At 46.5% G+C, this 12,573-nt stretch overlaps 1 protein-coding gene across 2 annotated transcripts; it reads left to right on the top strand.

The window, feature by feature from the left end:
* The first annotated feature begins 355 nt into the window (after positions 1–355).
* LOC130539116 (leucine-rich repeat-containing protein 24-like) lies at positions 356–12,166 on the top strand. 2 transcript variants are annotated; one of them, XM_057057225.1, is made up of 5 exons: positions 356–980; positions 8,042–8,227; positions 8,947–9,225; positions 9,333–9,501; positions 9,648–12,166. In XM_057057225.1, exons 2-5 carry the CDS (start codon positions 8,072–8,074, stop codon positions 10,880–10,882), a joined length of 1,839 nt encoding a protein of 612 aa, XP_056913205.1. In that variant the 5' UTR covers positions 356–980; positions 8,042–8,071; the 3' UTR covers positions 10,883–12,166. The 2 variants fall into 2 exon arrangements, with proteins under 2 accessions (XP_056913205.1, XP_056913203.1); XM_057057223.1 differs by lacking the exon at positions 356–980 and adding an exon at positions 7,282–7,431.
* The last annotated feature ends 407 nt before the right edge of the window (positions 12,167–12,573 follow it).

Here is a 12,573-nt window from a genome sequence, read left to right as displayed (position 1 = left end):
ATACCAGCAATTATCTTGCTGATTCTTCCTAATCAGGGTTCTGGGGAATGTGGGAGACCAACCACGTGGTCACGTGATGACAGAAACACACCGAGGAAAGGTCACCAGTCCATCACTCAGACACCCTCCGCTCACATTCGTTCCTTCCAGCGATACAAGCTGGAGAAGAGCATTTATTGTTGCTGCAAACAGCCTCACAACTCCCACTTAATCTCGTCATCAGGAATCAGAAGCCTTGGCCCTGTTGCGCATCAAGTAATCGTTTCCCCACTAAAATAATGGGCGTGGCTTTATGGCCTAAAGCTCGCTGATGTAACACCGTGGACGCGTCAGTCTGGCCGGAAGCTTTCATAATAAAAGGCAAGGCGACTGTCCGTGGTTCTGAAATTCGCCCACGTTCCGAGAGCGTTTTGGAAATAAAGCGCAGCACTTTGTTGCACTTTGCTGCAATTCGGCGCCGCAGATTTCAATCCAGCCCGACAAAAACAACATTTCTGATGCTTTGAAAGTAAAAGATTAAGGAGGCGGTCACTCTTCTGTTTCTTGTTTTTTGAATATATATTGAGGGAGTGCGTGTGCAGGAGAAAGGGGGGAGGGAAGCAGGACGATTACAGTCGGTCGCTGCTGGATGGCAACATCTGCGCCGAGGTGGAAGAAACTCGGGAAAAAACAAAATCCAAACCGCGAAACATCTGTGGTGGCGAACTAAGTGGTGCGCCATCGGCTCTGACGTGCAGGTTTCCACCGACTCTCCACCTTCACTTGCGATGGGCGAGCAGAGCCCGCGAGGAGCGTGAACCGCTCCGCAGTCTGGAGCGCGCCGGTACGGAGCGCAGCCACGGAGACGCAGCGCCGGCTGCTCTGCTCGGCCGTGGTCTCGAGCGGGGTTCCTCTCATCGTTCCAGCTGCATTTCTTCGTCGCCAGACCGAGAGAAGAAACTGGTGCCGGGACCAAGTGCTCGCGCGCACGGAAGGAAGCGGTAGGTTACAGTTACCGAGAGGGCAGCGTGCGCTGGGGAGAGTCAGGCTGGTTTTTGTTCTTTAAATGCAAATCTGAAGAATATGGGATCGCACGCAGGCACGCATGCACACGCAAACGCGCACCCTTACAGACATACATGTGCGTGTATACAGGTGTATGCGCAAGCATATAGGTGCCAGTTTGGGGTGATCGCTTGATTGGAGTGAAACAAAAGATTGGAATTGTGTGTGTGTGTGTGTGTGTTGTGTGTGTGTGTGTGTGTGTGTGTGTGTGTGTGTGTGTGTGTGTGTGTGTGTGTGGTTGGGAGGTGATGTCTTCTAAAAGTTAAAGTCATTGCGTATTTGTGTCTTAATGGTAATGATACTGATACGGAATATAATTATAATTATTACTGATCATTTTAGACCACATCATTATTTGTTTAGTGTGCGCGCGTCTGTGCGCGCGCGTCTGTGTGGTATAGCTGGGATATAATCTAATTAACACCTCTTTGTCAGTGAGGCTGTTATTGTTGCCATGTGTACTCTGGTAACTGGAGCTCCAGTGACAGCCGGTATGAACCAAGCAAGCATCCGGTTGTGTTGTCATTAAACGGGCTGTTTGTTTGTCTTATCAGTAATTAAAATTGGGAGTGAATGTGCCTCAGCGGTAATGATGTCAGCTGCTCATTGTGCTGCGGTACACAACTGCCTTCATGTGAGGACACAGTCGAGTTGTTGCTGTTGCAATGTGTGCACAGGATCAGTAAAAACAACAACGTGTTTATTTGCTAATGTTGTCCTGCAAAGGAAAGAAAGTGAAGCGTGATGAAGATCACCGCTGAGCTCACGTCACATTCCGAAGCTGGCAGCAATATTACGGCGACGTGCCAGGAAGAGATTCCGATTAGGCCACTGTAATATCCATCCCACACATGCTTCCCTGTCCTGACACATGAGTGATGCGCTTTTTTTAACCTACAATGTGCGACTTTAAATGCGCCCCTGTCGGCTTAGTTGCTATTCTGTCCATGCAGCAGTGTGCACACAGAGCTCAGGTCCCCACATAGGGCCCTGTTTGTTAAACTCTGGGAGTGGGGGTATCAGTCTTGTGTGGGCAAATCCATATGGACAAGTGGATTTCTTATGCCTGCAGAGGTGCTAAATTTTTCATTGGCTTCCGTCTAACAGACAATGAAGGAACTCTTTCATGGCTGCCACCACGAAGCATCCCTGAACCCAGGGTGAAATGGCAAAGATCATCTTGAAGCAATCCTTTTTCCTCTTTGCCATTATTATGCAGATAACAGCAGCAACACAGCCAGGCGTTATTAGATGCCCAGCACTCACGAAGTCGATAACATTCCGTCAGGAGGCGCGCTCAGTTCCATAGCAACAAAGAAACACACTTAATATCCCGCAGATGCAACTGCACAGATTTTTCGTGAAGTGCAATACAGGTGGTAACTGTTGTCACTGAAGCATTGTGAGGCGTTAATTTCCCTCCTGCACACATGCTCTTATCGCCACTCCAGCAAATCCCGGACAATTTAGGCCATGAAAAACAGAATCTAATGTTCCAGCTTCGCTCATTTGGAACACTGACGGAAACACAACCTCGCAGCATCTTGAAATAAACCGATACAAAGTCATTCCTGTGAGCACTCGCATTAAAACTGCGGAGATAATTAAAAAGGAAAAGGCTCGTTCGGATGAAGCGATTCTCTTCATCCATCTTCCCACCTGTCTGATCTCATTCATCCATTCTAATAGGAAGCAAAACTACTCCGCAACTGTCAGATGGGGTTGTTTGCCTTCCCGTTTTGGCTTCCATTCTTCCCCGCTCCCTCCTGCTCCCCTGCAGCCGCTGACATAAGGAGCAACAGACGTCTGGTGCGACCACATTGATGGAAACTGTACAAACGAAATAAATAAAAATCAAACTGTACTCAGACTGCTGTGGCATTATCCGGCCGAGCGTGCGTTGTGCAGCCTTCCAGATGACGCCACTATTAATGAAATTCCTCTGATCGATGGCTTCAAGGCGCGTTTGCGATTAGAGAGGGGGCAGTGCAGGCGTGAGCGAGGGAGAAAGAAAGAAATTCTCCTCGGTTCTGCTTCAAAAACCGGAACAGTTTGTGAAACTAATGTTTGCTGAACGCCCGGAGACCGGCATTGCTCAAGACTTACTCCATTTCTGTGCATCACACATAAATATGGCTTGTTTGGTCCCAGAATGCCAGCGCCCCCCCACCCCCAGCCCACGTTTACCTATCAAGGACATTAACTGCCCACCTAAATTAGCCTAAGCTTGTTTAGAAACAGCATTCCTGCCTGTACTGACAGAGTATTTGGTTGGTGTTGTTTTCTTCTTTTTAAAAAAAAACCCTATTTGATTTGGTTTGACTGTGATTTCAACCTGGAACCAAAGAAAACTTGTGAGAAAAGGAAGGATTGCACAGCAGATGTCACTATGATGGGGATGGAGATGGAGATGGAGATGGAGATGGAGATGGAGGGGTGGTCGTTCTCACTGGCATCAAAATATAGCATTATATCAAGTGGACCATCTGCCGGTATAGAAATCCTTTTGGAATATTTTACACCCAAATTAACATCCGGTTTGTGTCAAATTCCCTTTTTTTCTTACCTTTTCATGCAGTTATTATTTTCTAAAGCAAACAAACAAGAGGAAAAATGATATCCCTTCAGACATAAACGTGGGGTGCAGAGCAGTGACGCGTGGCTTTTAAAAGGTCCTCATTCAGCATTTTAATTAAAAGAGCAATAGTCAATTAAGGAATCCTGGTTGCCTGGTTCTGGTGGCTTGTGTCATAAATGTTAACAAGATATTAACAAAAGACTGATATATTAATGGATTTCACTCCAGATTGTTCACAGTCCTCCATCAGAGGATAAATGTCAGGCATTAAGAGGGATATTCATAACCCAGAAGCACAAAATCTGTGCTTAATGATGGAATTTTTAATAATCTATGAAGCTCTAGTTAATGACATATTGACTACAAGTAAAGCCTAAAGGCCGTGTTGCCGTTTGAAATGCAGATTTTTAGAGTTTTGACACACATTCATATTCAGAATGGCCCTTTTTATGGTGATGTAAAAGCATTTTGAATGTAACGGCGTTATCTTTGCTTTGCCCTGTAAACAAATGAGTGGAAGGACGTCAGCAAAAGTGAGCTTTGAAAGTCCCTGTATCACGTTGCTATTGTTCCAGGATGGTTGTAATGGATGGCGAGTTCGCAAAAGTTCATAAAAGCAAATCTTGGATAAAAAATTGCTATTGATTAAGCAGTCACACAGACGCTATTGTGTGCTTTCACGTCTACATTAGCAGCCACAAATCAAACTAAAGCTTAATCATCGCAGCACTAAAAACACATGGAGCCTTAATGGTCACTAAATGTGGTCATTTTTCTAAATCATTAGACTCATGGGTGGAGGAGCCGAGGTTGGAGGCTGCGGCTGTGTGCGCATGGCTGGGTTAAAGTTTTCAAAGAACCATTTTACACCAGTTTCTGGGTTGTTGTGAGCCTCGGCGGGCTTTATATCAATAACCTTTGATCTTTTCTGCTGGCCAGCTCCCATTACCCACCGCAGACCTGCCACAGCCGCTCATCACGCAAAGACGGGAAGATTTATAGAGTTTGTCTCAGCACACAGGGACAGACTGAAGGCGTTAGACTAAGTGCTCTGCTGGGAGAGGCTGCAGCTCAAGGCGCAGCAGGCGCCCCCTATACCTCCACGCACATCTGGAAGCTCCGTGCCTCCGTTTGTTTTGTTCCGTTGAAACGCAGACATTAACGTGGCCCCTTCACACGTTTGCTTTCATGTGGAAAATCGATGGCTGCAGAGCCGAGTCTGACAAAGTAGAACTGGAAAAATAAATCAATGCAGCCTTATTAGCCGAGCACAGCTTCCTTAGCCGAAAACGAAAAGAAAAATCGTGTTTGCGTGCGTGAAAGTGCGTTTGTTTCAGATTTGCGTTTGTGAGCGATGAGGCCGCTGCTCGTTGCGGTCAAGATGTGCAAGTGCATGAGCAGGTGTGTGCTTGCGTGAGTGTGCGCCCATGAATGCTGGTGCCGGTGCTTGTGTACAAGTGCTACTTGCTCGGTCGTGCTCTGCATGATTATGAGCGCGTGCATGTGTTTTTGTGTGCACGGCGGAGACTATCACTCAAAGTCAGCGTGTTTCTCTTGGGCTGGTGCCACGGCGGCCTCCGTTTGCCTTGGTCCTGGTCTATTTGCGGACAAAAGGATGCTCAGAGACAAATGATTTAGCACCTGTCAGTCAGAGCAGAAGGACAAGAGATGAAAAAAGAAAGAGGTCATCCTGCGGGGCGGGGGGGGCAAAATGATGGAGGCTTGGAGACCATCAGCAAAGTGAGCTTGGAGCTAAACAACTGAGGAATGGGGGGTGGGAGGGGTGAGATGATAAAGTTCAGTCCCTTAAATTTTAAAATGTGGCTTCGGGTCATCAAATAGTCCCTGTGAGCATTTCTCCACAGGAAATGACAGTTTTAATAGATGCGTGGTTTATGCTCACTGCCACAGGATCTGTGTCTGGCCTTCGGGTGCAAATGTGCCCTCACTCCACGGGTAACCATAACAACAGATGAGGTTAACCTGTACCAGGGGCAGCACAAGTATGTGCACTTTGCTTCTGCCTCCAGGCCTTCTGGCCATCTCCTGTGCATGCAAGGCTTCGACAGCCAAAGTAATGGGGGCAAAAACAAATCCTAACAGCAGTATCTGTTGTATATGACAATTTTCCATGACAGGAAAATGAACCCAGCCAGAGAGCGACTGCTCTGCAGGGGATGATTTGTGTGGGGTGTTAAAACAAATCACCAGGTCAAGAACGAAGCAGCAGTTGTAATTTGTGAAAACAAGCTCCAAGCTGGTGAATTCCGGTAAAAATGATTGTTAGCAGGCCCGCATGGCGAGGATGCGTATTAGGAGGCCAGCACTAGCGCTGAATACCAAAGAGGCTTCATGATGTGCACTTTATTAGATTCCTTTTGGCGTTTGTTGACTGACACATGCCCTTCCAAGTTTTCCAGCTTCCAATTCTTTAACGGTCTCTAATCATCAATTTACATATTTTTACAGTCAATACCCCCTGTTTTGCTGACCTGGATTTTTGAAAGCAAACAAAACAGCCCCCCTCTATTACGACCGACAGCGCCAAGAGCGGCTTAGCTAACAACCATCTGATTGTGAAGATTACGTGTGTTCTGCAGAGGATTACCGAGACCGAAATAAACAAATTGACCTCTTCCTGCTGAAATCCCACATTGGTATGACACGGAAGATGAGAGCGGGGGCAAACGGAATCTGAAAGAACAGAGCACTGGGAGACAAGCCCCAGTGAGCAGCTTATTGAAAGAAACCATTATTCATATGACGTGTGATTGTTGTCTTGTGTCTTCTTTTTGGGGATGCTATGAAGGTTATTCCTGTCTCTACATCGCCTCTCATAAAGAGATGCTAAACACATGGATTTACAGGCTACCTTCTCTTCAGGGCTGTCATTTGTGCTGTTCACTCTAACAGCAGCATGTTTTGCATGTCGTTCCCTTTGGAAAGCTTATTTTAGCCACGACATTGTGTAAAGTAGCTAAAGTTCAATAACAACCCAAGGACTTCTTCAATATTCAATTTGGAGACGTGCCGCCTAGCGTTACAAGACACACTTCTCTCCATGCTTGTTTGGAAGGTTGGAGAGGAGCTGGCATGCTTGTCATAATAAGTTTCTCTGCTTCTGCTGAGACAAATTGGTTGGAAAGCTTATGTAGGTCACATTGTATTAATCAAGAGGGCCATCCTTTTAAATTCACTGAATCAAAAATGCCATATTAAATTCCAGTTTAATGCTCATTTGCTTAATAATGTAGCACACTGAATAGTAGAAAAAGAAGGCAATTTTAATGCCCTAACAGTTTTCTCAATTAAAGTTTCTAGGCTGGAATATAAGCCAGCAAATGAGACACGCTTGATATCAGCCTGACAGAATAGTTCAAACGGGGCCAGCGCAATCTTCATGGCTCAGTTTTTTCAGATTGTGGACGCCGTCTTCACTCTGCTGTAATTGGATCAGAGTGTATTCCAATAATTAATAAGCTAGAAATAGCTCCATGTCATTCGGGAGGGCGGGGTCAAAACGTTATCAATAAGTCTGCAATCGCAAGTAAATGAAAAGTCTCACCAGACCGAGGAGCCCGACCCAATATGCTGGTATGGCAAAGGGGGAGTGTTTCATCACAATGGGAGGCGGTAGATTGGATCAATTAGTCACCTGCTTCTGTCTGGATGGAGACTATAGAAGAAGGCAGGCGGCTTCACAAAACCCAATAAATCTACCTGCCTGTCAGCGGAGTAGGACGGCAGGCGCCGCGCGACATTTCAGCCCGCGTTCCGGTTCCAGCTCTGCTATCTTCGTGGGATCTGATGTACGCGAACATTTGTGAAAACCGTGAGGCTGCTGCAGGTTTGACATGACCAGCGGAGCTGAACAATAAATCCCTTCTAGGCTGTAGTGAAAAAAAGCAATGTGTGAGGACGAGTTACTCCACGGCGGGTTTCATGCCAAAGGGAGACGCTGCTGCAATGTGCTGCAAGCCCCAAATGGTGGAATTTTGTTGAATGCTCCGGGTTACCTGACGCTCGAGGGCTGCTCGCGGAGGCAAATGTGTTTCCTGCAGGTGACAGGGGTCAGTAATTGCAGGCATGTTTGCAAAGATGGCGAGACCCAGAAAAACGGTGAAAGTGTTCGCATGTATTAAAATGACAAGAGAAGCTCTTCAGGCAACCTGTGTATCCCTCATTAATCTTTACATATTTAATTAATTGAGTCCCAGTGTAGACGCTGCCACAGCTCCACTAAATAGACGTACAACAGAACAGACAGCAGACAATAGCACAGACCTGCTTTAGAGCCCCGCTGCTTCTTTAGCAGTCTTTCCTCGGCAATGTATCAGCAACTTTATTTTAATGAGCAAAATGCATTTTGGCTTGCCAAGGGTGTATTGATCGCTATGTTCTTCCTCTTCTGTCCTGCAGAAAGAACAACAGCAGACTTTTAAATCCACCATGGACCTCAGGTGGTTCCTCAGCCTGGTCATCATGGCCTGTGTCCTCCGGACAGCTCCGGGATGCCCCTCCACCTGTCGCTGTTACAGCCTCACCGTGGAATGTGGATCTCTGGGGCTCAAAGTGATCCCACAGGGCCTCCCCTTTACCACTGAGGTCAGTTGGCCAATCGACATTAAGTGAGGCCACATAGCTGCCAGGGCTGCGCGCTTTCCGCATCAGCAGATCTGCATCGACGCAGCTCCCACTCCGATCCATTCTTATTAACCTGGAATCCTTCTGGTTAATCTATTGAGGCTCACCCATTTTTGCGTCAGCCTAAAGTTGGGGTTGAACTAAACCCTGGCACATCCTCTGAACACATGTTGAGAAGCTGTCCAATGTTGCCACACACCCCATATTAATATAAAACAGGAACCAAATATTACAAATACTTTCATTAATCTCTATCTAATTGATCTTCCTTTAGTTCAGTCTATATTTCCATCCAGCCAAAAGGAACAGTAGCATTATGGGTGGAGCCCACAGTCTTATACATTGTTAATCTACCAATACAAACACCTTCAGTTTAAATTCCTGTTAGTTCTGTTTTGTTTGTTTTTTAAAATAAAGGATTTATTTATAAAATATACAGTTTCTGTCACCACTGTGTTCTCCACTGTTTGTCTTACCAGATACAGCATAAACCTCTCCATAGAACAGTGAGTGTGGATAAATATGCCCCCAATGTCCATGTAATCTCAGCAGAATTCATTTTTCTCTTCAGTGAACATGACACAACAGACTACCCTCACTTTCTTCTACAAATCAAAAAGTGCTTATACGTTCGCTTCTTCCAATTCCTCTTGACAGGATGTCCTTCCTCTCTCCCGCAGACTATTTTCCTTCAGGACAATGCGATCGTTCAGATCCGTCTGCAGGATCTGACCAGGTTGGGGAGCCTGCACTATCTCTACCTGCAGAATAACAGCGTATCTGCCGTAGAGCCCGGGGCATTTCTCAGTCAGGGGCAGCTGCTAGAACTGGCCCTCAACGGCAACCTGATCCACCTGGTCACCGCCGACATGTTCCGTGGCCTGGAGCACCTTCGGATCCTTTACCTCGCTGGGAACCAGATCACTCGAGTGCAGGACCACACCTTCAGGGGACTGCATGTGAGTGGTGTGATGAAAAATTAACACGGTTGTGAGGATGTTTAATCGTGTCTGCATTAACAATTGTCTTAGAATTCTCATTCTCTTTGTTGTATTTCTGCCTGCAGCGTCTGCAGGAACTCCATCTACAGGAAAACAGTATAGAGTTGCTGGCAGAGCAAGCCCTGTCTGGCTTGTCGTCCCTGGCCTTGCTGGACCTTAGCAAAAACCACCTCCGTACCTTGGGCTCCTCCTCTCTCAAGCCACTTGTAAGCCTGCAGGTGCTGAGGGTCACAGGTATTTAGAACAAGGACAGAATTTCTCCCGCATGAACCTGCTCGTCTGACCTGGCTCAGTGTGAAATCTTGATCTTGCTACATCTATTTCTGATCATTTTATGCTACATTGTATAAAATATGCTGTGTGTCTCGTCGTCTCTGCAGAGAACCCCTGGCGCTGTGACTGTGCCCTGGGCTGGCTAAGGACTTGGATCAGAGACTATGGCCAGCGCCTGTTGAGTTCTGCCGAGCAGCGTCGGCTGATGTGCTCTGAGCCACCCCGTCTCTCTCACCTCAGCCTGGTGGAGGTGGCCCCCAACAGCCTGGTCTGCATTCCCCCTGTCGTGCAGCTTGAGCCCAGTCACCTGACTGTGAGACTAGGCGAGAGCCTCCGTGTTTCTTGCCAGGCATCAGGATACCCTCAGCCTCAGGTGACCTGGAAAAAAGCCTCCCATGGTAAGACGCAGTTATCCTCTCAAGGCTTGGTCCAAGAACTGGGACCCAATGGTGAGTTCTACAAGCCTGGGGTTGGTGGCGTGGTTACAGCTCTGCCCAGTAATGGCGGGATCAAGATTGGAGGCAGCAGAGGAGTCCAAGGACTTGTGCGTGGAGTTGAGGAAGGCGGTGAGAGGGATAGCTTCGATCCAGACCTGGGCAGTGGTATGCTGTTCCTCAGCAATGTAACTGTAGCACATGCAGGCCGCTATGAGTGTGAAGCCTGGAATCCTGGTGGCGTGGCTCGAGTTACCTTTCACTTAGCTGTCAACATGTCCTCTTCCTCATACTCTTCCCAGATTTGGCCTCGTTTGAATTCACATTCCTTTATTTCCTCTTCATCTAACTCCTATTATCAGCCCGAAGTTCTAGATGTCAACCAAGAACCACTCTATGAGCAAGAGAGCATGGACTTCAGCGCTCTGGGCCCAGCTACTCAGACAGCCATTGCTGTCGGCATCTCCTTGTTAGCTCTCACCGCAGTTCTCCTTTTGATCATGATCTACACGCGTCACCAACAGTACCAGAAAGAAGAAGGTGGTGCTTACTGCGCCAGCAAGGAAGAGAGCATCCTTTATGCCAACGATTATTCAGATGGCCCCACCACCTTTTCACAGCTAGAGGATTACCGTGATGACCAAGGCCATGAGATGTACGTGCTCAACAGAACAAATCCCATCCTGGGCTCCAGTTCGTCCCGCTGTGCCATGATGAGCAGGAAAGGTATGAAAGAGGCTCTGCTGGAACACGAAATGGTGCAGACACTGAGCCGATCAGCAGGAATGAGCCTTCGCAGAAACCCAGCGGATGGAAGAGAAGGACCCCTAACAGCGGGCCCAGAGGAACTTTTTCTGAGTCAGAGTCTTCTTTTTGGTTCACAGGTTGCCTATGAGATTCACTGCTAAAGGTCTTGATTGTGCCCATACGTGAAACGTAACGTTGAAGGACTCAATGCGGTCGCAAAAACAGCTTAAGAAGATAGCGTCGTCTACAAGCGGGGAAAGGGTCTATGGTTGCTATGGGAAACCTGGCACTACTCGCGTATGATACCAGTCATTGTTACCAGGAAAACAACCCAAGGCTGCCATTATTTAAAGTACTTATTAACCTTAGAACCATCAGGCACGTTAAGGATGGCAGTTCAACATAATCCTCACAAAAGACGCAGCACAACGATCGTTGGACCTCATTCACCAAGTGTGTGTAGGGAAAAAAAAAAAAGGTTTCACTCTTTGTGAAAACATTAAAATGATACAGGGATGCTTTTTTCAGCTATCGCCAATATTTACGGATACTCTCGAATGCTGTCGCACTTTTGAAAGTGCTTCTTGTAGGAAACAGGGTCATGTGGCGTCCTTGACGAGTCTCTGGCACGAAGCTTTCGTTTCGTCTGCTCGCCGTCCCCACCGAACATAACTGACGCGACGTTACATTCATGCGACGCTCCAGAGACCGAGCTTCATCCCATGATCTTTATTTATTTTTTGTTTATTTATTTATTTAGTGTGATTTAGCACCGCTTGTTTTGCCACTCGTATGCAGCTCACTCCCCCCAGCAGTAACCATTTGTCACCTTGTCAGTATTCATCTCTTGCAGAGGCATAAATAGGGACAACTAGCACACACTTCCAGTCTAGGAGGAGATTAATCCAACTGAGATCGGCTCTCTGCTCTCTACAGTATGCTCTTAATCTGACAAAGAGTTTTCTCAAGAATTTACTTCTGAATTCCGTAAAAAAAACCCTGGAAGGTATTGGTGGATGAGGACCACTGTTGACTAAACTACAGTTTCACTTTTGTACTTGTTTTAATTGGTTTTGTACTGTGTATTTGGTCTGTGTTCTGTGTAAATAAAGCAGTCTTATTTTGTGAGGTACACACGTTTTGTGGCTCCTCTCGCAGTTCCCTTAAGTGATCCTCTCACTGAAACTGCCCCTGACTCATTACCATCTGTGAGGGTGTGTGTGGGAGGATCCGTTCGGAGAGGTTCATTTTCAACGGAGCTGCATGTGTTACTTTTTTTTAAATTTAGATTCATTTTACGAATATGCCTACATGTTTTGCCACATTAATATTTCTATGTCTAAAAATTACCTTGGCTCATTTTATTGGGACAAATCTGTAACACTGATTTTAATGTGAACATGGTCTGTCTTAGTTTTTTTTAAATAATAAAATCATTAAAAGAGTCTTTTTCTGGTGTATTGCAGCTCCTTTGCTTTACAGACTCAGAGTCCTTTTTTTCCCTTTTTAATCCATGAAATGTGGGTGGGGAGTGTGGAAAAAAGTGGTTTGATACAGAGGCCAAGGCTTTTAGCTACAGTGAAAGAGCACTTGGATCACAAAGTCTACATCCTGCTCCATGCACATGGTGGTGGGCTGTAAAAGAGTTTTTGATCTGCTGCCATGCACAACAAGACCAGGGGGCATATTGATTGTGATATTAAAAATGCCAATAATCTTGTAAGACGAGTGTTTGTGTATTGGACCCAGATAAAGACGACTCAAAGGCATATTCCCTGTCATGAACAAAGGCGTACAGTGAAATCACACGTTCTGGACGTAGGCTTACGCTTAGGAAATAAAGATCAAATGC

Source organism: Takifugu flavidus, chromosome 15 (assembly GCF_003711565.1).
Source record: "Takifugu flavidus isolate HTHZ2018 chromosome 15, ASM371156v2, whole genome shotgun sequence".
Taxonomy (NCBI): Eukaryota; Metazoa; Chordata; class Actinopteri; order Tetraodontiformes; family Tetraodontidae; genus Takifugu; species Takifugu flavidus.
Note: the sequence above shows the minus strand (reverse complement) of the source record. Positions and strands in the feature narration are given on the sequence as shown.

Coding starts and splice junctions, on each gene's coding strand:
- LOC130539116 (XM_057057225.1), top strand. CDS start 8,072: ATGGACCTCAGGTGGTTCCTCAGCCTGGTCATCATGGCCTGTGTCCTC. Junction 9,226..9,332: donor ACACCTTCAGGGGACTGCAT/GTGAGTGGTGTG, acceptor TTCTGCCTGCAG/CGTCTGCAGGAACTCCATCT. Junction 9,502..9,647: donor GCAGGTGCTGAGGGTCACAG/GTATTTAGAACA, acceptor TCGTCTCTGCAG/AGAACCCCTGGCGCTGTGAC.